Genomic DNA, 26,248 nt, shown 5'->3' on the forward strand with positions numbered 1-26,248 from the left:
CACTCGTTCACGCGCACGCCACCAATTAACGAATCTTCGCATATGTCTCACTGTTGCAAATTATAAGCAATCCTACTCACTGCGCAATGTTTGCTTTTGCAAGGGGAGCATAGAGTGAAATATGGATACGGTGATCTGTACGTTCATTCGTCGGTAGATTAGGGGTACAGAGGGGAGGGGTGTACGTCATGTGCCTAAGAAGTCTAGGGAGTAACTGCCAGCGTGGGCGAAGACACGGCCACGTCTAGTACACGTATGAGAGGGGGGCCTTATTGGCCGTATGAAAGGGCTTTGGTACGGGGAGTGTCACTGCTGGTCAGGTCACGCCACTACACTATTGCACCATATATTATGCTAGTGCCCTATGTCAACTACACTATGCCATATTTTGTAGGAGGAACTTCTAAGTGAGAGGAACAACTGACCTTATGTGTCATTATTGATATGGAAATTGTTACCATTACACTGATTTCAGACTTCATTCACCGCAGTCATTATAACATAAAAAATGCATGCACTCCTCACCATATATACAACCTTATCAAGCAGGATTAAGCCACAATGGTGAGGTACAGAAGCTGCATGTCCCTTATGGAGACTCAGTAGAGATCCATCTCAGCTGTATCAATAATGGACGGAATAAATTCATTCATCCCTGAACACCATGCCCAGAGTCACACATTAAGTAGTTTTGAAAAAAATGCACTATTTTTCCAGTATGCATCGTTCCAAGGTCCTGGGAGATGAATCCATCATTAGATATCACAGGGGATGAACGGTACTTATTTCTATTATTGCTATCCTTTACATATGTAAGGGCTGTGACGGCAGGTGGAGCCACACCTCCCGTTTATGAAACAACTTCAGAACATAGATAGGGGGAAATATTGTATACATAATATACAGGACCTTAGTATCTATAACTTATGCTGAATATATTCAGTGGGGATTTGATGGCCCTGCTATAGTTCTCTCATTTTACATGTGTGTAATAGTTATTACTATTTTTTCTTCTGTTTTCCTTCATAGATAATTTTGGCACTTGTTCAGAATAACACAATTGGGATGCAGACTGTACAATTTATTCGTCATTTAATAATAAATACTGCACATTAGCCTTGTGGAGAATATGACTTCCGACATATTCCCCCATCCCTTTTGATACGTAATGCTGAAGGTGTAAGTTTAATCTAGGTGACCGTCCCACAAAGTTAATTCAGGTATGTTCCTGTGAACATACAACGCTCAGAGACAAAAAAAAAAAAAAAAAAAACTACATACCTGTGATCGGCAGGATCACAGGTATGTAGTAAATACAATGGCATCACAAAGCATATGTGTAATAATTTCAATCAGTCTGCTTTGTTTGGGTATTCCATTTAAATATCATGTTATAACTTACCGTGGCCTTGGGGCCACTTGGTGATTTTCTTCGTCTTTGTTCTGGCGGTGGTGATGTGTGCGTCGACTCCGGACGTGGCATGTAGGATAGAATGGGTATGAGGGGTGGGGGGAGGATGAAGGTATACCGTGAGAGGAGACTGGCTCTCTCATAGAACAAGTCCCCTCACTTTGGTTTAGCACACGCTTAGTCGCATTTGCACGTCACATTATCGGGTTATAAGGTCTGTAATTGGGGGTAAATATCACTCCCCAGTCACGAATCACTAACACTTCTTCAGTTCGTGTCATCTCTTGCCAAAGGTCTATGGGAGGTACAACTTCACCATAACTGAAGTGAAAATGTTGCACGATACGTATAATAGATAATCCCCATACATGGGAATAGAGATGGATAATACACCAGAACCAACACTCAAAACGGAGAAGTCACCCGGTGGCAAATAAAAATATTAATTATGAAAATGAAATATCGGTAACTCGACATTTCTGGTGTAACTATGGTGTCGAGACCTTACATAATGCTTTATATAATATTTTCGTATATATAAATAAAAATGATAGGCCACTATCTAAATGGAAGAAGATAAAGTTGTATAATTTGTTATGCATGCTTTCATATACTAAGTATTTAAAATACAGATTTCATACAGCTTGATATGCTTAATTGCTGTATTTCAGTCTTAATCCTAATTCTACAACTAAATTTACTGAGGACGTAACCACAGGTGTCTACATTAATGTGGTGTGAATGTGGCACAGAGGGGGACGATCGGTTGGCACCCCCGGGGTGGGGTCTAAAGGCGCGGTAACCCCGAGAGGCGGGGAATGCCCGCCCGTCGGTGCGGGTGGCAGTACTGTGAATACAGCGGGTGTGTGAGTGGAATGAGGGGTACGCCAGCGGGACTGTGTTAGAATTTGGGTGATAGGTAAGCTAGCATAGGAACTGTGTGGTGTGAATCCAAGGATTAAAGAACGAAGCAGAAGCAACCGCAGGAACGGGATTTCTACAGAAATCTAGTAATATAACTTTTCCAAAGCTATCTAGGCGCCAAGATGACCGAGACTACGAGTTCCAGGGAGCCATTCAAGATGAACAATATCACCTTAAGGCCGTTTGACGGCAATAGAGACGTAGCCGGGTGGCTCAATAAGGCGGAATCGGTGGTAAAACTGACAGGGATAACGGATGTGGCCAGTTATATTGACCTTAATATAGAGAACGACGCGTTGGCCATATATCTGGAGATGACTGCTGATGATCAAGTGGATGCGGGGAAGGTGAAGAAAATATTACAAAAGGCTTTCGGCGAGAGTCTGTTCGACGCGTTTAGTCATCTACAAAGAATGCGCTGGGCAGGCGAACAGGTTGATATTTTTGCCAATGAGATCAGAAGGTTAGCTGGCCTATGTTCACGGACGAAGGCTTGGAGAAACTAGTTAGGATGGCGTTTGTAAATGGCTTTCCGGATTGCATATCTGCTGGAATACAGGAACTAAGTTATGCGGTGACAGCGAGTACGGGCGAGTTGATAGTCCGCGCTAGGCTTCTCACGAGGACAAAGATGGGCCATTGGCGGTTATGGCGAGAGAGCAGCCGCCGCCGGCCCTTGGGTGAAGGCGGCAACCTGGCGACGGAGAAGGGAAAACAAGGGTGGGGGTAGGGGGTCCAGGGGGTGACTACAGCGGATGGCGGAGGCCGTCTAGGATCCGTTTGTTACGTGCGTCGGCCACTAAGTCACCTCTCGAGGTACTGTAAAGAGGTGGAGCTCATCTGTTACGAATGCAATCAGCCGGGACATATGGTTCGAAACTGCAGCAAAGGAAACGAGCGAAGGGCGGCCGCTACGCAAGCAGCCGCCGAGGAAATGTAAGGACGCCGTCCAGCCTTATGCCGATCATGGATGTCTGGCTGAGAGGAAGACGCTTGAGGGCACTAATTGATTCCTGCTGTTCAACCACAATTGTAACGACCGACGTGGTTCAAGATTTCAGACAGGGAGATATGGCCCTGATGAGAGTCGACGGGAGACAAAGTGTGAGGGTGACCAGGAAATTGAAATGATGGTGGAGGGCGTCCCGATAAGACTAAGAGTGCTTGTCATTAGAACGGTTATAGAGGGAATTGACATGGTGCTGGGAATGGGTGCAATCGATCAGCTTGGAGAAGTCACCTTTATTGCTGGACAAGTGAGGATTGGAGCGATACACGACTCGAGTACGGAAGGAAGAAGGAGGACCCGGCTGAGGCCGGAAGTGGACGTAGGAATGGCGATGAGGGCCGTGGAGGGCAGTGCCACCGCGAATCTCGACCATGTCGAGAGGGCGGCGCCTTGCACGATTGAGGACGAAGACTTCCTGGCGAAATTTGATGGCCAGAAGTGGGAAGTAGAGTGGTAACTGAAAGAAGTCTCACCTCTTTTGAAGAACAAAGTCGACTGCTACAAACAGACTCTCCGAGAGAGGGTGAGGGACGACTTTGAGCTCGAAGTAGAACAGTGGATTGATGAGGGAATTTTGGGTCCTTAGGAGGAACCAGTGGAGGGTGGAATCTTGTCCTTGATGGCAGCAGTACAGCCAACCAAGAACTTGTGTACGACCGGTGTTGGATTTCAGAGAACTAAACCAGTTTGTGAGGTGTCATACTGGCGATGATTTTGTAGACGTATGTAACGAGACCCTACGCAGATGGCGCCAAATAAGGGGGGCGTCCATGATTGTAGACCTGCAAGCAGCTTACCTACAAATTACAGAGGATTACAATGGCGGCGTATGCCGACAGGAGACCTTTCGGTCCATAACTAGGTCGGATGCAAAAAAATATATACATACATATACCAAAGACTTTTTCAACCTTATAAGGGAGGTAGCCCCCCCCCAAAAAAAAAGGCATAAAAACCACTCCCACTCATTCCATCCCTATCACACTCCATCCTCTTCCCTCCCTCTTATCTTGGCACCTCCTGGATGACGGGTCATCCCTGTATCTTGTTCACTGCCCTGGGTCAGGAGCAGTGTCGCAAGACACAGCACATCCACAGCAAGGCCGCTTCATTAAATCGGCGACCCCGAAATTATAATATAAATAATAATAAATAAAATAAATGCATAGGTATAGTTAGATAATAAAGAAACAGGTAAATAGTAAATAATAATAAATTGACATAACTAATAATGAATGAAAATCAAGCAAATAATAGTAAAGACAAATAATAACAATATAAAATGGCAGGCATTACAGCATCTTGTTTAGGTGTTTACATGAATCTTTAAGCTTCGAAGTGAACTATATTGCACTGCCTCTTCAGGAAGTTTATTCCATTCATTACATACAGTTGGCGAAGTTGTTTCTATCCACTTCCTAATTAAATCTATTTCCTGACAGTTTGAGAACATTATTTCTTGTCGGATATTCTCATTTAGTGTGAAAACGTTCACTTTTGATGTAGACAATTCTCTTTAGAATCTTAAAGACCTGTATCAAGTCACCTCTGAGTCTACATTTTATTAGGAAAAACAGATTCATATGTTTTAGTTGATTTTCATGTGATTTATTATTGATATTTGGAATCAGTTTTGTGGCTCGCCATTGTAGTTTTTCCAATATGTCAATGTCTTTAATGAGATTCAGTGACCATACGAAAACAGCATATTCCAAATGTGGACAAACTAACGATTTGTATAGCGTGTTAATGAAAGATGGACTTTTGAAGTCAAAAGATCGCGCAATCAGTCCTAGAACCTTATTTGCTTTCTTAGATGCTGAAATACATTACTTAGATGATTTGAGATAATTACACCGAGATTCTTTTCACTATCCACTTTTGTTAACGAATTTCCAAATAACTTGTAATCGTAATTACTGTTATTTTTACCTATGTGCATAACCTTGCATTTGTGTTAAATTTCATTAGCCACTTTTCAGACCATTGCTGTAATTTATCTAAATATTCTTGAAAATCTAATTGATTTAAGTGATCACTTGACATTCCGCACAGTTTTGTATCATCAGCAGATTTGGAGACAATAGATTTTAGTCCGTGGTCTATACCAGCGTTTTTCAAACTGTGGGTCCCGACCCTTCAGTGGGTCGCGACAAAAAAGAAAGGAAATAAAAAATACGCAAGTGAAAGCGAGGCGGAGGAGGAGGAAGAGATGATGTTAAGAAATTAATGTTTCATGAAATATCTCTTATTTCTTTCTCTCTTTCCCTCTGCCTTTCCCCTTTCTCTCTCTCTCTCTCTCTCTCTCTATATATATATATATATATATATATATATATATATATATATACATATATAAGGTTGTTCCAATATTGGAACAACCTTATTTGATGAGTAACGATTGACTAGCTAGTTGTCGACAGTTCCGTACCAAACATCTTTTTCCCCTTCTTTACTAATTTTATATGCTTACCTTTTATATTCCTGTCAGTCCTTACTAATTGTTAGTGATTTCAGGCTTACTCTCCGCACTTTTAGACATCGTACTATATCTATTTTTTACACACACACACACATATATATATATATATATATGTGTGTGTGTGTGTGTGTTCACCCAGTTGTATTATACGGGAAGGGAGCTATGATCGTGGTAACCCGTCTTTGTATCTCTCAGCATCAAGTTTTTTCTTAAAATCTTGTATAGTGTTTGCACACACTGTTTCGTTGCCTAATTTATTCCATGTATCTATCACTCTGTGTGGGAAACTGTTCCTTTTTAAATTTCTTCTGTAACTTTTTTTTTTTTTTTTAATTCTTTTCGTGTCCTCTCGTTTTACCGTTGTCCCATATTAACAAGTCATCCCTATCTAACACTTCCATTCCTTTCATTATTCTGTAGATAGTCAGCAGGTCACCTCTTTCTCTTCTCTGTTCCAACGTTGGTAGTTCTAATTTGGACAGTCTTTGCTCATATGTCAGTTCGGAAAGAGTTGGTGCTAGTTTGGTTGTTGCTCTTTGTAACCTTTCTAGTTTTTTAATGTTCTTTTTAGTACTGGGTGTCCAGAGTGCTGCTGCGTACTCGAGTTTTGGTCTTAGTGGTTAGGATTTTCTTTATCATTTCTTCGTCCAAATAGGCAAACGCTACTTTGATTAATCTCAATAAATTGTAGGTTTCTCCGAATATTTTGTTAATATGCTTATCTGGTGTCATGTCCTTGCCAATCATCACTCCAAGATCTTTCTCTGAGTTTACTTTTTTCGCCTTTTCCTCACCAATTTTGTAATCTTTTGATATTCTGTTTTTACTCTTTCCAAACTCCATTATACTACATTTCTTTATGTTGAATTTTACTTCCCACTTTTGGGTCCAATTCCAGATCTTGTCCAAATCTTGTTGGAATGAGTTGCAGTCTTCCTCCGTTTTTACCTTCTTTAGTACCTTTGCATCATCTGCAAAGAAATTCATATAACACTCTACACCTTCATCCATGTCATTAATGTATATGGCAAACATGATCGGGGCCAGTACTGATATTGGTTGTCCAATAAGGTGGAAAGGAAAACGCTGAAGGAATTTCCAAAGTGTAATTTCACAGGGAATGTACAGAATAAGTTTTCACAGGCTCACTCTAAAACACGTGTCTACAACTAATGCCACCTCGCTCGTGACTGCCTCTGACCGACGCCACGCTTACTTACATTCGTTAGCGTCTCAAATTTAGTTGCCAATTTATTAAAATATTGCACAATCATTCCTTGCACACAGAATTCAGCATATACAAAATATAATGTAATAATTGAAATTTTAATAATATACTAATCTATCATTCATTCAACTTTTGCATACAAGAACAAAATGCTAATCAATTATCTAAACAGAAAATGGCAATTTGAGTGTTCTAGAAGATTCACGCCTGTTACACGTATGTACGCACACACATACAAAATGACACATAAATTTTCGTTGTACAGTACAAATTAGGGTTGCCACCCGTTCCGTAAAATACGGAATCGTCCCTTATTTGAGAATAAAATGTTGCGTCCCGTACTGACTCAATACGGGACGCGATTTGTTCCGTATTTTCCCCGAGTGCCCACTGCACCTCTCTGCCTGTTGTAAATTGTGCCTCTCTTGTGTTGAACCATTTATTTTGGGCAACTTTTGATGGCAATCCGCTACTTTTTATACCTTTTCCCGCTCCCTCAGTGCTCACTGAGCCACTGAACTGTCAACACCACGCAAATGTCGTCGCCTGCAGATTATGATACCCCAGCGGTGAAGACGAGTGCACCACCTCATAAAAAGGGAAAACGCCTCCAAAAGTACAGACATGAATGGGAAGAGGCATACCCGTGGCTTAACAGGGTAAGTGGAGAATTGTATAAAGCGAACTGCAAGGCATGTAGGCGCACGTTCTCGGTATCGCATGGTGGACTTTCTGACATCAAACAGCATGCATCAGGAGAACAACATTCCCGAAATGCAAGATCACAGAAAACCAAAAGTGTAGTGTCACAATTCTTCATGACTGAAACATCTCAGGCAGAGATTGATTCGGTATGTGAGATATGCACATGTTATGTTCTTACATATCTGTGGTTTTACAAGATGTCGAGTCAGAATAGGGCTATTAGCCTAGGCTACGAGCCTACGTAGGCTATTTCTATTTACCTGCATAGTCAGTATAGGATAGATTGATAAATATAATAGATTACAAATAAATAGATTGATAAATAAATAGATACAGATACATTGATGGATAAAAGAGTGATCAGATTACATTGTAGTCTACAGTGTAGTCTGAACACTTTGTTTATCTATTAATGTATCTATCTTACTCATACCTGGGTTACCTATGTACTTATGCATATTAGGATTTATTACATAGTTTTAAATCATATTTCTGAATGAGCTGTTCTTTATATGGGTACAATTTTAATTCTATTGATTAATTAGTTCAAATTTTTTTCATTAATAACTAATCAACCATAATGAAAAGTCATAGGATACTATTCAATTTCATTAACAATTTGTCATCTCTCTCCTCCCCTCTAGGTTACTGCAGCTGAAATAACACAGGTATACCACACAGTAAAGCATAATCTTAGCTACAACAGTGCTGACTGTGCTCACAAGCTAAATAAAAAGATGCTACCAGATTCCAAAATACTGAAGAAAATGACTTTGGGGAGAACAAAGGCAGAGGCCCTGGTGAAAGATGTCCTAGCTCCAAAGGCAGTGGGTGATGTCCTTAAGGCCCTAACATCACCCCTCCCATTCTCCATACAGACGGATGCCTCAAATAAAGGAAACCGGAAGATGTTTCCCTTTGCCGTCCAATACTTCAGTCCAGAGTATGGAGTCACAAACAAAATGCTTGATTTCATTGAGAATTCAGATGAGTCAGCTGCCGGGATTGTAGCTCTCCTGGAACAATCCCTTGATAAATTTGGTTTGTCATTGGACCAAGTAACAGCATTTAGTGCAGACAACACTAATGTTAACTTTGGTATTCACAACTCGGTTTTCACCAATCTGAAAATGAAGCATAAAGATCTGCTGCAAGGAAACTGCCATGCCCACATAGTGCACAACACAGTGAAGCACGCCCTTGACAAGCTCTCTGTAGATGTTGAGAATGTTGTGCTGAACGTATATGGCCACTTCTCCATATCAGCCAAATGAAGAGAATCCCTCAAATATTTTTGTGACTTTTGTGATGTGGAATTCCAAGAAATGCTACATGTAACTACCAGGTGGCTCTCTCTTAATCCAGCCATCCACCGACTGATACAAACTTGGTCTGCACTGAAATCTTACTTCATCAGCCTGGGGGATGACTGTCCAAAGCAACTTCGAGCTTTGTTGAAGCTCAGTAAAGTGTCTGAAGATGCAAATGAAGAAGATGGAGACATAGTGGAGGTGTACCTCCTATTTTGTAGTAATATCCTATCCCTCTTTGAGGAGGTTGTAAAGAAGCTGGAGAGTAATGCAACCACCAGTGTGGAATTATATTCCATCATGGATAACTTCAAGCAAAAACTCACACAGAGAAGAGATGACCAGTTTTATGGCTACTTAACTAAGGTGAAGCTGCAGCACCTCCCTCCACAAGATGTAAACATGGCAAGGACAGATTTCACTGCATTTCTAAACACAACAATCTCATGTTGTCAAATGGTACAACTTCTCAGAGGACTACTGGCTGTTCTCACTGCAACCTCTCTCTTTGGACCATAACACCTTGACTTTCAATGACATCGAGGTGGCTAGTAAGATCAACCTCATCAATAAAATCAACATGGATGAACTCTATGATGAATGCACCACATTCAATATCATTCTGGAGAAGTTCAGAGAAGATGCTGAATGGAAGACCAAAGATATGGCTGCCAGGTGGATATCTGTTTTACAAGGAGCTGACCTTCCTAACATGTTGTCTATTATAAGCCACATACTGAGCATCCCAGCATCCAGGGGCGCCAGCAGGCGGACGCATGTGCGTCCAGTTTGGACATTACAAGCATACAAGGTCCCCTAATCAAACATTTTTCCCTTCTAAAACCCTCAACTTTCAATGAAAAATGTAGATGTTTTACATACATTAGAAACATGGTAAAGCATCAGTGTTAAAATTATGTATGCACTAGAATACATGTGGATCTATGTAGTATATAAATTATAAACAGAAGAAAACGCAAACGAAAAATGTGACGTGTGGTTTCGGTGGACATATGCATTGTTGTCGGTTTCATGTGCGTCCACCACAAGAAAGTCTGTGGGCGCCCCTGCCAGCATCCACTGGATATGTTGAAAGGATCTTCTCCAGGATGGCCAACAAGTGGAGTGAAAGCAGGAACAGGTGCTCTGTGGAACTCATAAGGAGTGAGCTCCTGATCACTCTCAACTTTGAGCAGTCCTGTTCAGAATTTCACAGCAGTGTTTTGAAAGACAATACAATACAATACTGATCCCTGTGGGACACCGCTTTTTACTTCTTCCCAGTTTAAGAAATTTTCTCTAATTACAACTCTCATTTTCCTCCCAATCAGGAAGTCTTTCATCCATTCCAATAATTTTCCTCTGATGCCACCTTTTAACTCTATCTTTATAAGTTTTTTATGTGATATCTTGTCGAATATCTTTTGTAGGTTGAGAAAGGCAGTCTGCCCACCCATCTCTTTCTTGTATTATATCTATCAATCTTGAGTAGAAGCAGATTAAATTTGTTGTACATGATCTCCCTTGTCTGAATCCAAATTTATTTGGATTTAGTATAGTTTTTTCTTCCAGGTGCTTTACCCATCTATTTTTGACAATTCTTTCACAAATTTTTGCTTTTGTGCTTGTCAGTGATACCGGTCTGTAATTAGATGGGTCTTCTTTATTCCCTCCCTTATAGATTGGTACAATGTTTGCCTTTTCCCAGTCCAGTGGCATTTTTCCGTCTTTAAGTGATACTTTAATTATAATATATATTTTATCAGTTAATTCTTCCATACATTCTTTCAGTATCCAGTTTGCAATTCCGTCTGGGCCATGTGATTTTCTAACATTAAGGGTTTTAATTTGGTCACTGATTTCCTTTTGTGTTATGATTATTTCTTTCATTGCAGGGGATAATTCTCTCTCGATTTCTTCAGTCTGGTGAACCTTCTAATGTGAACACTGATTTGAAGTGGTTGCTCATAATTTCCGCCATTTCTAGTTCCTCTATACTGTATTCATTTTGCCCTGGCGCAGTTTTTCTATTTTTTTTTTTTTTTTAGTTTTCCATTTACATACTTGTAAAATAGTTTGGGTTCTTCCTTGCATTTATCTATTATCCTTTTTTCGTAGTTTCTCTTTTCATCTCTGCGTACTTTTACATATTCATTTCTCAGTTTTATGTATGTTTGCCATTTGTTTGGTTTCTTGTCTCTTTTCCATTTTTTCCAAGCTTTGTCTCTTTTGTCCTTAGCTTTACTACAACATTTGTACCAGCATTTTATGTATGTTCTTTCTATTTATTGTTGTGGTACATATCTATTCACTCCTTCATTATAGATTTCTTTTAGTATGTTCCATTTTTCTTCTATCCCTGTTTCTTCATTTAGGAATTTATCCCAATTTGCATTGTGGAAGAATGTTTTAAGTTTCTCAAAGTTCGTTTTGTTATACATTATTCTTCCTATTCTATGTTTATCATTTTTGCTTTGATCCATTTGTTCTTTCAATTCCAGTTCTAATAGTACATGGTCACTCTTTCCTATCAGGGTTTTGTAATAAAAAAAAATTGACACTCTCAGGCTTTGTCGTAAGTATAAAGTCCAATGTTGAGGGTTCTTCAATACCTCTATATCTAGTATTTTCACTAATCCACTGGGTCATTGTGTACTCAATGGTCAAGTCAAGAAGGACATTACCCCAGAGTTCCTCCACCACCCTTCACTGTCATCTCTTCCCAACATATTTCCTTTGAATTAAAATCACCCATAATTACTGTATTTCCTCAGTTTTACAGTATTTCGGTTAATTCGTATTTTGTATCTTCTAATAATTTGGAATGATCACTTTCTGACCAGGCTTGTGTTTTGGGGGGCACATACACCACTACAAAGTTCTACTCTTCATATGTTTACTTTCTACTTGTATCATAATTGATTCTACATTATTTTTTCCTTCAGTTATTTTTTTCACATTCAAATCTTTCTTGTTCAAAATTAGAACTCCTCCACCCTGTTTGTCCCTTCTATTGTGTGTGTGTGTTTATATATAAACACACATACTATATTATACATATATATATATGTATATATACATTTTTTAACAACCATAATGCACTTTAATTCTAAGCCTAGTTGGTAAGTCACTACCACACTTGTCATGAGGATGCTGGGTTTGAGTCCTTGGCAGTACCGCATTTCAATTTCTGCATGTCTGCCTTTGATGGCTTAGAATTAAAGTGCTTCTGACCCAGGGCAGTGGACTGGATGCAGGGATGCGTCATCCAAGAGGTGCCAAGACAAGAGGGAGGGAGGAGGGGAGTGGAATATGTAGGGAATGGAATGAGTGGGAGTGGTTTCTATGCTCTTTTCTTTTTGGCTACCCCCCGTGTAAGGGAAAAAAAGCCTTTGGTATATGTATGTGAGAGAAATTTGCTAGTAACAGCGACATCAATCCGATAATTTTTATGACAGTCGCATGCAGGATTCGAACCTGCATGCGACTGTCATAAAAATTATCGAATGCATGTAAGTATGTAAGTTCACCCTAGATTTTTTACAAGTTTCAGTTTGGGGTTCACTTTGAGGTGTTTCGTTTGCAAATACTAAACTAAAATAGTTGTTTCAAATATCACACATTCTTTCATTTGAATATTCAAGTTGACCATCAGAAGATAATAGTGGGCCAATGTGATTCCTAATAACCTTTTTATCTCTAATGTGGGGAAGCTATAGAAATACCTGAAGACAATACTGGAGAAGACCGAAACGATGAAGAAGAGCACTGACTCGTGCCTCAATGACCTACCCAGCATCCAGTGGACAATGCCTGGCCACACTTCACATAGCTCACTTAGGAAAACTATGAGAAGACTAATCATCTAAAATGTGTAACACATTGTGGACATCCTGGCTTGGTGAGAATTTTCCTCATGGGGAATTGGACCTGCTGAGGGTAGAAAAATAACTTCATATCCATTCACTTTATCTACATTTATACATAATCTGCATATATCTATATCTCAGTATAGTCATTTTACAGGGAAGAGGGAAGAATTGAAAGACACCAACCTGGCAAGGATAGTTCTCCAGTAGAAATTACAAGCCATGCTCAGTGCCCTGAGTCCCTGACCAATATCAGATTCCTCTCTCTGGACTGTGACTTAATATTCTTAACCCTTTTTGCATTTATATGTCTAAGTCAAGTTAATTTAGTTGGTGAAATTATAGGGGTGTATATAATTTGAATATTATGGAATCCACATAGTCTTCTTACTTTTGGATGCATAATTTTTGTAGACAATTTAAGACGTGATACTGTGACTCCTCGGGTTTTGGACCAATTTTCCAACCACACATGTATTTACCTAGTTGTATTATACGGGAAGGGAGCTATGCTCGTGGTGACCTGTCTCTGTATCTTTCAGCATAAAGTTTATTCTTAAAATCATGAATAGTATTTGCACACAGTTTTTTCATCTAAGTTATTCCATATATCCAGCATTCTGTGTGGGAAGCTATTCTTTTTCCTATCTCTTCTATAGTTGTCCTTTTTGAGTTTCTTTTCATACCCTCTTGTTTTTCCATGGTCATTTTTCAGTAAATCTTTTTTGTCAAGGATTTCCATTCCTTTCATGATTCTATATATAGTCAGTAGATCACCTCTTTTCTCTTCTTTGCTCTAGTGTTGGTTGTTCTAGTTTCAATAATCTTTGTATGTTAATTTGGAAAGAGCTGGTGTCAACTTTGTTGTTGCTCTCTGTATTCTTTCTAGTTTCCTTATATTCTTTTTAGTACTGGGTGTCCATAGTGACCTGCATATTCCAGTTTTGGTCTAATCAATGGGACTAATATTTTTTTTTATCATTTCTTCATCTAAGTATTCAAATGCCACTTTCATTGACCTTAGTAGGTTGTATGTTTCACCTACTATTTTGTTTATATGTCTGTCCAGTGTCATGTCATTGTTGATTATCACTCCAAGGTCCCTTTCTGAGTGCACTTTTTTTTATTTAATTTTCACAAATTTTGTAATTTTTTGAAATTCTGTTTTTGCTTTTACCATACTCCATTATGCTACACTTCTTGATATTAAAGTTCACCTCCCACTTTTGGGTAAACTTTGGTGCAAAGGAGTGTGCAGCAAAGCAGAAAAAAGACAGCTGTTACTAACTGTGCATCAGTCACATAAGACACAGAGGAGGGGTGGGGGTATATCCTACGATTTAATGATTAGACGAGATTAACATAATGAAATTACCTCTGACATCTTACATGAACACCATTTTGAATATAAATGAATAGAAAAATTTGGGCATTACAACTGCTGAGGTTGTAACTCAGGTATTCCAGAGATCATTTTGTCCTATCCCTACCATTGCTAGAGGGCCTTTGGATGTTAAGAGGAAGAATGAAGTTATTGTTACAAGATGGGATTAAGTTTAATAGTAATTAAATATACTATCTCAGTTACCTCCCTTTTGGGAGTTGGTCTTAGGAAGCACCACTTGGAGGTGGTTGCACTGTAGTTGGTCTTCCTCTTCCAGAAGCTGTCCCAGAGTCTTGATTCAAGATATGGCTATCATCTCAGTAAGGAGATGAGGTTAAAAGAGTTGTAGGATTCAAATTGGGGTTAATGACAAGTACATGGAATTTAAGAGAGGCAGAGAGAATTTTTTTAAAATGTATTTAAGGGGGTTGACTCTCATTTCGGTGATTCGCTCGATCGGATTATGCATTTCTGGTCCTCCCAACCTTATCTTTTTATGTAAGACAATAGAAATTTAACACAATGTGCAGGGAAATGGGATGCATCTGTGACAGAAATTTCATTGAAATCCATTACGAAATTTTTACACAACAGACGATTTACTTGCAATTTTGAGTTATTTTTGAAATAACGTTTATTTTTCCAAAAGTATGAGAATAATGATTTCCTTTGGTGTACAGTTAGTAGACATCCAGACATACCTAAACTAGTATACTCATAATTATAAGTGAAAAAGAAAGAAAGTCAGCCTTACAGCAAATTATTTAAAAAAAAAAAAAAAAAAAAAAAAAAAAAAAATCACAACTTTAAAAAATTGTCAAAAATATATATCAAGTACAGTAGGTTAAGAATGAATTTACTAGTTTTGTTAGATATAAGTATCACGATCATTTTCCAATAAGAATGATCAAAATTGCTTATTTACACACGAAGTTATAGTTACTTTTGTGCGAAAAAACTAGTTTTGAGAAAATAGCACTTTTATGTTTATATATTCACTACTCCATAAAAGTGCCCCCAAAGAGTATCAAATGCACATATCTACTTACATAATCCTTTGACCATTTCTGGGAAGTAAGCAGATGTTCATTACATTTCTTTTGTACCCATGCCAGCTGAGAATCGTGACAATCCTAACCTTCCATATCCTTCACATAATGAATGGTACACATGCATTACAATCCCTTTGCTAAGGTGAGTATTCTTGCACTTCTCAGGTTCAGAATGGAGCAAAATACTTTGGCAACTATCACATCTGACATATTTAGTTATGGAGTAGTGAATTTATAAACAAGAAATGTATAAAACTAGATAGCACGTGGAGAAATTATGCACGCATACGTTGAACCCTTTTTCGATCGCACTGAGTGTGGTGACTGCTGCCTAACCTATCATACAACAATATCAGAGTATAAAATTCTCAAAGAAAAAGAAAAAAAAAGAAAGAAAAAGAAAGAAAGAAAAAAAAATATATATATATATACAAGGAAAACAAACCATAGCAAAGAAAGGGGCGTGGCTGATGGGCGGACCTTTAAATCTCTGGCCCTTTAAACCCGCCATTACCTGAGAAGGGTGGCGTTATACATCTGGAAACCAGTCCCGTGGTGTTCAGGGACACCACACCAGTCCACACACGAAGTTTGACAAAATCAAATATTTTTCACCGAAATGAGTCAACCCCCTTAAAATGAAATGTCTGAGAAGTATGGGGTTACAAGATTGGATAGAGTGAGAAATGAGGATAACAGAGGGGGTGGAAAAGGAGATGGCAAGTAGGGTTGATGAGAGTATTGGGATGGTTTGGATACATGGAAAGAATGAATGAAGAATTAGTAAAAGAGGTGTGGAAGGAGTGAACATGAGGGGATGACTGAGGATGAGATGGATGGGGTGAAAGGGGTGTTGAGCAAGAGGGGAATGTCTGTTGATTAAAGAAGGGAGAAGGCAAAAGATAGGAGTGAGTGGAGAATGGCTGTGTATAGATGATATTGTATTGTGATGTAAGGAAGGGAGGTGGGGGATAGGGGGAGGTTTAGGAAATGGTTGTGTGTGAATGATGTTTTGATACAGTCCGAAGGGATTTCTCCCCGTCTTCTCTTTTTCTACATGAGGGGACAGAAAAGGAGGGGTCACCGATTCACTGAAGAGGGCTTGTCATGGATGTGCTATGTCCTCATGCATTGCTTCTGACCCAGGCCAGAGGGCAGGATACAGGGAAGACGTCATCCATGAGGAGCTGCGATGAGAGGGAGGAAGGGGTGGTGGATGGGAGTGGAATGGGTGGGAATGAAGTGGGTAAATGGGTATATCCCTTTTGACTTTGGTTACCTCCATGAAGGGGAAAGAAGCCCTTGGTATATAGATAGACATGATACTTGGGCAAGTTGACCCTTGCTTCCCGTAGACAAAAGTAGAGTTTGAGAAAAATAAAAAACATTCCTCATTTATAGGTTTATTAACATGAGAAGCTGTACAATAATTATGCAAACTGTGATTCTGATATCTAACATCATCACTTGTATGCCTCAATCTAGGACTCCAAGCTAAGAAGAAACGGAAATGTTAAAGATCATAAAACAATGAACCTTTGCACACTTTCCTTTCCATCAAATTCATAAAATATGAGATAAACATGACTGCAACTACGAAAAATTGATGGGTAAATGATCCTGTGACATAAAACAAGATCAATACATGATATATTAATGTAAACAAAAATTATTTCCAAGCCAACAAGTAATCCCATATTGAGGAAACATTCCCTTTTGCTATTTGTTACTGAGGATTTATTTTCTGTACTGAAAGCTTTGAGCAACTTCTCTAAACTTCAAAGCTTACATTGCATCTGTGCTTGCTCTGAAGGTACATGAACAGCAAACTCTGGATAGAGTAAACAAGTAATTTTCAAAATATTGAAGTCACAACTGACTTCAATCCCTCCTATTCTCACTGGAATTTGAAAATATTAGTTTTTGGGTATTCTTAATTATGACTTCATGAGAAACAAACCTTGACAAATACAATATAGGAATCACATGAGTTGAGATATTTTTAATCTGTTATCAAGATCATCCAAATCACCCACCAATATATGAACCTTTCAGGTAACTATGAGTTAATCAAATTAGAATAGCATTGGAATAATTTTTGTTTATCATATCTTGAGTACGCTGTCTGTCCACATGCCCTAAAATGTGTTAAAACTAAACCACTGTACTTCGTCAAGAGAAATGAGCGCCAAGCCACGAAGCACACACAGCACAAAGCCACCAAGATAACTGTCAACATAAGTGAATCTGTAGTATCCTGAAGGACTAGACAGATTTTCATATATAATTTTTTAATTTTTAGAATCCTTACACAAGTTAGAAAACTACAATTTCAAAAATTCTGGGACTTTAAATCAGTGTGTGACAGAGTCCTCATATTTTTTCTTTCTTAGCCTATGCCCGTATACAAAGATCATTTTCCAAACTTTTTCAAGAACTGTAGACTAAATCTGTGGACTGCCGAGACAAATCTTAGCTTTTTCTCACAGCCATCAAGGTGAGACTTGAATGTATGACGTAAATTGTATATCACCTGTCAATGTCATCAGTCATCTATTGACCTACCAGATATTGTGATGAAGAATATGATTGATGGCAAACATTGGCACACTTTCTTGAGTTCATTTTTTATAGCTGTTAACCTCATAAAAATAAGAATATTATCTCTGTCAAACTTCAGTTTAAATGAGATGCCTGAAACATTTAACTGATGAAGATCTTTTTTCTCAATGAAATGTATCACATTCTGTAATCCCACTAATTTGGTATACCTTCACATAATCCAGATTCACAATGGACATGTTTCAATTTATCTGTCCTATTTAAATGTAAGTTTTCATTTTATGGTGACTGAAGGAAACAGTAAACATCTATATGAAAACAAGAATTTGTACATAAAAAATGTGATTTCATGTTCCTGATTCGATTTGCCAAACAATTTTCAAGTTTTTAAAAAGAAAAATAAATCACTGTTTCAGGTATATTCATTTTACAAATTCATAATTTTTTTTCAACTTTATTTTGGGATATGTAAATTTGATGCACAATTCATACTTACAATGTTGTGAAGTGAATCTGGGACCAATGGTTACCTGAAAGTGATGGTCTTGCAAGGTGGATGTCAGAGAGAATCATCTCCATTCTGCCCATCTTCAACACCTGTCAATACCTCCACATGGAGGTGAAACCTCCAAGAGGATGACACTGTTTCCAGACTAGGCCCAAGATATCTATGAACTCTGACTGTATTTCCTCTACTTTAAAAAAAAAAGGGAGAGCTGACAACTGGCACTTGCTCCTCTCTTCCTACTACTTTAAGCCAGTGAAAAGGAACAGTTCCATACTAATACAACAGAGACAGTACTCCATTTCTTCCCAGAGAGATCAATGGGAGGGTCTAAGGACCACTGCCAGCCACTTTAGGGTTTTCAGTCAGTGAAATGAGAGACAACAATTATCATTAATAAAGTGGATTTCACTATTCATCCCTATATCACAACACTGGGAAACATGACAGAGCACAGAGCAATCTCAAGAAAATGAAAAATCTTATAAATAAAATGGGAAGAATCTTGAAGGGATCCCTACCTGGCACACAAATAAAAAGCAAACTTATGACTGAGCATACATGATTTTGCCAGAGCACATTATCATATTGTAACAGTTCCTCTGTATGAATATTTTGTGAATATGATATATTCATGATTGAAGTAAACAGAAAAATATAGCAGCAAAAAAGCCATTTAAATACTCATGGAATAAAATAGCTCGGTTACATTTCAAATTATCTAAGTTGAGTTTGAAATGTATATTTTGTAAGCCACACTTCCTCTTAATTCCATGTACTGTATTTATGATCAATATTATAATGCAGGAACTTCATACTGTCACATATAGAGTAAGAGCTAAGGCAATTGTTTCAGGGGTCTATTTTAAGTAGTTTTTCTCCATTATCTCCAGTATGGTTTCTCAAGCTCATGATGAGCTGTTTCCATTTAGGAAAGCTCAACAATAAGTCTTTCAATGTCAAAACTTAATAAATTTTGTATTCTATGGCTCCAATGTTACACTTGCTTCAGATTTTATAACACAAGATCTATTGTATAAATTTTCTTTACTAGGTAATCATCTATCTATATACCAATCATACAAAAGTAAAAATACTGCCAGATATGGATCCCACAAAATCAGTCAACATTAATCACTGTAATATCAACTTCATTCTGTGGTTTAGTCTTTTGTACCTTTTGATGACTTATACAAGAATTAAAACAATTAAAGATTATACAGTAAAAATAATATAAAACACTTCAAAAACAACTTTTGAAAATATCAACTGACATGAGTGAACACAAGGGTAAAAAATAAATCTACTGTCAAAGCTAAAATCTATATTAGCTGAGGTACTGCATGGGTATCTTAACAAAATGTAATGAGGTCGTTCAACCGCATTGCACATTATTGCTTTCTTGAGGTCAGGTCAGCATACGAAAAATACAAGTTTCAGACCTGAAGAACTGATAGAAATTACTGATTACTCTTTTGCTTTGTGTGATACATACTGGGAGATCCTTAAATGTTATCATTAAGAGCCTAAAAGTCTCAAGTCTAAATTATTTTCCGCTTAGGTGCCGTGAAAATTTGGTGTTTCACTGAATACAATCAAGCCTCTGATACTGAAATAGTTCTCCAATATAAACATGTCTATATGCAAGATGCACTATAATACTATATGTAAATGTGACAATTCTCAATAAAACAATATATTACTGTAAGTTAATTTATGAATATAGCATCTAGACTCCTTATAATCAGTAGCTGTAAAGTTTAATACAAGTTTCCTATAAGCACAGCCTAATTGTTGCTAATGTTGCAGCCCACACTTCAACCCATTACTTGTCTGCACCAACCCAACCAATCCCATCTCATTTAACTACCAAACCAATCAAATCTAACCCAATTCCTAACCTAATAATGATAACTGCATTACAACCAAACCAAATAAACTTATCTGGGAACTCTGCACATGTGGAATTTTACCATTCCTTAATAGATTTGACCAAATTCTTTTATCACAAAAACTTCCAAGTCTTTAGGTATGGAAGAACCATACAGATTTTATTGTGGCTAATGCCTGCTATTAATTACATGATACTGAAAAAAGTCCCTTGGGCTTCTAGGATAATTCATATACTATATCAGAAAGGGAACACAATCTTCAATCCATGAGCTTCATCAGGGGCCTAGCCATCTCAAAAGTAATGGCTGAAATGAAGGAAAAAAGTGACACACTCCTTGAGTTTACCTTTTGATGGGAATAACTGTCATGCATTAGCGAGAATAAAATCTGTAATGGTGCCAGCTGCAATCATTCATTTAAAGTACCTTCCAGAGCCACATGTCTTGAAAACATTTCCTTAAACACCCTTGTTAAACTAATAATTTCACTTTTTGTGTCCTACTAGTACATATGCCAAGGTTTTTCCCCCTTACAAGGGAGGTACCCAAAAAGGAAAAGGCATAAAATCATTCCCACCCATTCCATCCCTGAATACACTCCACACCCCTCCACCTTGTCCACTGCCCTGGGTCAGAAGCAGTGTCGCAAGACACAGCACATCCACAGCAAGGCCGCTTCATTAAATTGGCGACCCCCCCTCTCCGTCCCCCCATGAATAAAAGGAGAAGACAGGGAGAAATCCCTTTGGGCTGCGTCAAATTTTGCTCACACATACTACCTCACCCCCCATCCCCCCGCCCATTCCACCTCATGCATCACAACATCATCAATATACAACCATTCTCCATTCACCCCTGTCTTCTGTCCTCTCCCGTCTTTCCTCAACAGACATTCCCCTCTTCCCCAAAGCCCCCTTCACCCCATTCATCCACCTCATTCTAGGATGTCCCCTCATGTTCACTCCCTCCACATCTGCTTTCCATACCTTTTACTAGTTTTTCTTCACTCATTCTTTCCATGTGTCCAAACCATCCTAATACTCTTTCATCAACCCTATCTCCTAACTCCCTTTCCACCCCCGTTCTTCTCCTCACCTCCTCATTTCTCACTCTATCTAGCCTAGTAACCCCCATCATACTTCTCAGACACCTCATCTCAAACACATTCAAACTCCTTCTCTCTTCCTCTCTTATGTTCCAAGTTTCTGCCCCATACAGTGCTGTTGGCACAATCACTCCTTCATACAGTCTCCTCTTAGCAACCATTCCTCATTACACTCTTTAATCCACCAAGGAATTTACTCGCTTCTCTCAATCTACATTCTACCTCCACCTTCACTCCACCTTTTCCTGCCACATTTGCACCCAAGTATCTAAAACTATCCACTTCCTCCAGTCGCTCTCCCTTAATGCTCACTTCCAGTCTACTGCCACTTTTGCCCCTTGTACATCTCATCACCTTACTTTTACCCACATTTATCTTTAGCTTTCTTCTATCACATACTCTCCCAAACTCTGTCACCAACTTCCTCAGTCCCTCCTCCGATCCTGCCACAAGCACAGTGTCATCAGCAAACAACAGCTGGCTCACCTCCCACTTTTCTCCATTTTCTTCAACCATCTCCAATCCCTGACCCACTACCCTTGCATTTACCTCTTGCACTACCCCATCCATGTATAAGTTGAACAGCCAGGGTGACATAATGCATCCTTGACGAAGTCCCACCTTTACCTCGAACCACTCACTTTCTCAATTTCTAATCCTGACACAAGCTCTACTACTCTCATAAAAACTCTTGACAGCTCCCAGAAGCTTTCCTCCTATCCAGTATATCTGCATAACCTCCCACAGTGCCTTTCTGTCTACCCTATCGTAAGCCTTTTCTAGATCCATGAAAGCCCAAAAACTTCCTTCCCCTTTCCTATAGCTTTCTCACATATTTGTCTTACCACAAAGTTCTGATCTACACAACCTCTACCCATCCTAAATCCACACTGTTCCTCACCAATTACTCCCTCTGTTCCTATCCTAATCCTCTCAATCAAGATCTTCCCATAAGCCTTCCCAACTACACTTAACAAGCTAATCCCTCTGAAACTACATTCACACTTGTCCCCCTTTCCCTTGTAAAGAGGAACTATACAGGCACTCCTCCAGTCCTCCGGCACTCTACCCTCTCTCTAGCAAACATTAAATAACCTCACCAGCCACTCCACCATCACTGTACCTTCTTTTTTTTAGACATTCTACATGGCATCTATCCAGACCAGGTGCCTTACCTGCTTTCATCATCTTAACTGCTGCCTTCACTTCATCCTTCCTTATTTCTCCTCCATTTTCCTCACTCATCACTCTCATTTTCTTAGCATTTCCCACTGCAACTATCTTTCCCACCCTATCCTCCTTCAAATTTAGCAACTCCCTAAAATATTCTGCCTATCTTCCCCTTACTGCCTTCTCTTCCATTATCATCTCTCCATCTGCACCTTTTACCTTTTCTTCTCTACTTGATTCGCCTCCTCTTCCTCTCTTACTTTCTTTCCAAAACATCTTTTTATTACTTTCAAAATTTTCTGTCATACTCTTACCCCACTTCACATCTGCTCTCTAAATAAATTGTAAAACCAATTTTTATATAGCTGAACAAGCTTTGCCACCTTGCAAATTCATTTAGTAAATCAAGTAACCTCTGATGTACTATATCTAACTCAACCATATTCTAAAGATTTATGCATACATTATGAACTATAATAACTGGTGTTATATAGAACTCATGTACCTATAAATTTACTAGCAGGGTGTTGGGATCCTTGGTTTTCTGAAAGCTGGCAATTATACAAACATCAACATGAATGCATCAAATCAATATGACTACTTAAGACTTTGGGTCACCAAGACAAATTACTTAGGAACTTAATCACCAGAATGAGGACATTGAATATGGTTAACCTTTTGCTATTCAGGAACTTAAAAATTATCATGGGCAATTGCTGTTATACATAACCTAACCATGCAGCATTTGAGTCACAAACCTCATTACCATGATATCCAAACACAAAATGCTGTTACAAATATCCAGTTGCTTAAACCAACCAACTAGGAACTCAACCACTCTGGAACATCATGATAAATGATTTTATGGTTAATCACTCTTCAAAAGCTAATGGATACATATGTGCACCACAGGATCCAATATACCCAACAGGGGTAATTCCAGTCAAGTTAATGATGTGCCATATATAGCTTTAAAGCCTCAAATTCCCACTATGTAATTCAAACTAGACATCCTGAAAATCCATTATATCACAAACCCCTGCCACATTTTGAAACCAATCAAGATGGACCATTTCAATGTCCAGAAATAATTCTAGACCACCTTAGACACCTAATACCAAAATCAATCTTTCTCTAAACAGTGGTTTTGACGTTTGATACAATATACTGTAACCATTTTTCTAACCCAAAATTTTCTCATTACAATGCCACCTATCTCTAACATATTTGGCATGATCTCCACCCTCCAAGTCATCACACCCATGAGAATATAATTCATTACAGCCAGCAAAAAATAACTCATTACATCCACCATAACTTCACTCAAAAGGTATTTGCACTCCAGGCATTGATATAACTGCTTCATAATAATGGCTCATTAGAAGTCTAAAGCTGGGCAAATATTCATGCAACATTCTCCTTATCTTCCCAATTAGCCTATTCTCCTAACCTACACAATATATTGTTTAATTCCAACCTAAACCCCTAATCTGCCTTCTCTAGTGCCATCTTGCATTATTGACGAGTGTTTTGTATCATCGCCATAATATATTCACCATTTCTACCTCACCGTCTCCTATTACCCATCACTGAGCCCTCCAATTTGTATCTTCCACAACTACATTAGCTGCTTCCTGTAGCTGACCTGCAGCTCACGGTTTAATCCCTACCCTTTGTTGGTGTCAGTCTCAGTCTTCAGAGAAAATGGGATGCACAGACACATGTAAACTAGTAGGTTCAACTTAAATGTGGCTAAGAAGGATTGATACAATATGGCTTAGTAAAGGGAAGATACACTAATATTGACTAAGGCGAAGCAATGTAAGAAGTAGGGTCTAGCTGAAGTAAACTTGCTATACTATGAAAAGTCAGTTTATGCTAGTAATGTGTGAGGTGAAGTGATTTATATAACTGGCTGGGAAATGAATATCTGTATTGGATGTAAATATGCAGTGGGTTATGCTAAAGTAAGTAAAATCAAGTTTGTTGTTTAGTTGTGATGAAGCCTGAAACAGTAAGGTCGGGTCTGATCACCTCTTAGTAGCATGTTAACCCCCATCCACCTCAACCTTAAGAAATCTTTGGGTCATTCACCTGGTTCAGGCTGTGATATGTTGTTAATTCTTTTGCACATTGATGGATTGTTGGGGGAAATGGCCACCTTTTTCCACCTCAAATCAACACTTCCTTTTAAACACATCAATTCCATTATTCCCATAGTCAGCATCAATTACTCTCAAATATAGTCCCATGTTCCATGAGTATTAGGCCAAAAAAGTGCTAAAACCAGCCACCAATATACTTATTTTAGAGTACAAGAATCAGATATAAAAATTACTTTTTCATAAGATGCTGTGACTTTGTGAGCTCATAAGGATTGATTGCACAGACTGTTAGCTTATATGGGCCTTGAAGCCACTCTTGGCCTCCCCTATTTAATGACCTGTAACATAAGTCACAAAAAGCTCAAGGAAGAGGAAGAAGAGTTTCTGAAATTTAACCTATGCTTAAAGCAGCATGTGTGAGTATTTCTTATTCAATAATATTGAAGATTTCACCAATGAAATTCTCCCCATGTTTGGTGAAACAAAATAAAAATATAAATACATTAGTCTTCATGACATTTCTGCTCATGAAAAGGCAATTAACATTGAAAAATCAAATGAACTCCTTCGTGGCCACCACTATGAGGGTGATATGAAAAGGGAGGCCATGAGTGGTAGGTTGTCCCATGAGCAAAACAAGCTGTGCAATAGAGAGCAGAGTAGCAAACTGGACAGAATTGTGGGGAGTGGATGCCAAATATCAACAGTGGAGGTGAAGCACAAGGAACAATCACAACTCCATTTGTTGGAGCATCTTTCCCATTAATTACACCCATTTCACTAATGGCTGAAGGTCTGACAATTAAGCCCAATTTGATAATCCCTAATTTGCCTAGTGATCCCTTAATTTGCCAATAAAAAATTGATCACGTTCCTTGATGATCACTGTGCTTTCCTCAAGACATTCCTGTATTACTTAATTCATATACTTATTTTTCAGCAACAAACCCTGAAGCCCATATCCATTTTTGACCTGTAGTATCATGGTAAACAACCCCAGTTATTATGTATCAGAGAGTCTTGTTGCAATACTAATAACTCCCACAAGTAATACCAAGCAGCTTTCATACCATAAAACATGCAGCATATGTCAGTAATTCAACCTCCTCACATTTACCCCTAACTTCCTGTACCCCCCTGTTGATATTGAACCAGCCCCCTTTACCACATTGCAGTTAGACAGGTACGGACTAGGTCTGTCCCCACAGCCTTAAAACAACCTTAAACAACTTCATGTTGCACCACCAAGGCCTCCCGACGGAACGTGTCCCCTTCAGCCCAACAGGACCTGACACAGGAGAGAAGTACGACTGTGCCAAACTCGAGTGGAGTGCCAATTACGCCTTCCACCCTTAGGAAGAGCACCAGCTGAGGGGTGAGTTGCATCTCAAAGGCAAGAGGACCTGAGCAGTGGCAGCACTTTTGTAAGTGATCTTGCTGGGTTGGAGGATAAAGCCACAAGGGCAATGCTCCCTCCTCTCGGCAATATCTGTGGGGGGGAAAAAAAAAAGATAAATAAATAATTAAACCATATA

The 26,248-nt window shown here is 38.7% G+C and overlaps 1 protein-coding gene across 1 annotated transcript in view; it reads right to left on the reverse strand.

Moving 5' to 3' along the window:
* Nucleotides 1-16,761: 16,761 nt before the first annotated feature.
* trus (programmed cell death 2 like trus) overlaps nucleotides 16,762-26,248 on the reverse strand; it is a 211,577-nt gene continuing 202,090 nt past the window's right edge. The window contains exon 7 of the mRNA XM_076187386.1: nucleotides 16,762-26,202. Within this exon, the coding sequence (XP_076043501.1) occupies nucleotides 25,935-26,202 (268 nt within the window). The 3' untranslated portion in view covers nucleotides 16,762-25,934. The remainder of the gene's footprint in view (nucleotides 26,203-26,248) is intronic.

Source organism: Oratosquilla oratoria, chromosome 6 (genome assembly GCF_046742065.1).
Source record: "Oratosquilla oratoria isolate Oo_2021 chromosome 6, ASM4674206v1, whole genome shotgun sequence".
Classification (NCBI taxonomy): Eukaryota; Metazoa; Arthropoda; class Malacostraca; order Stomatopoda; family Squillidae; genus Oratosquilla; species Oratosquilla oratoria.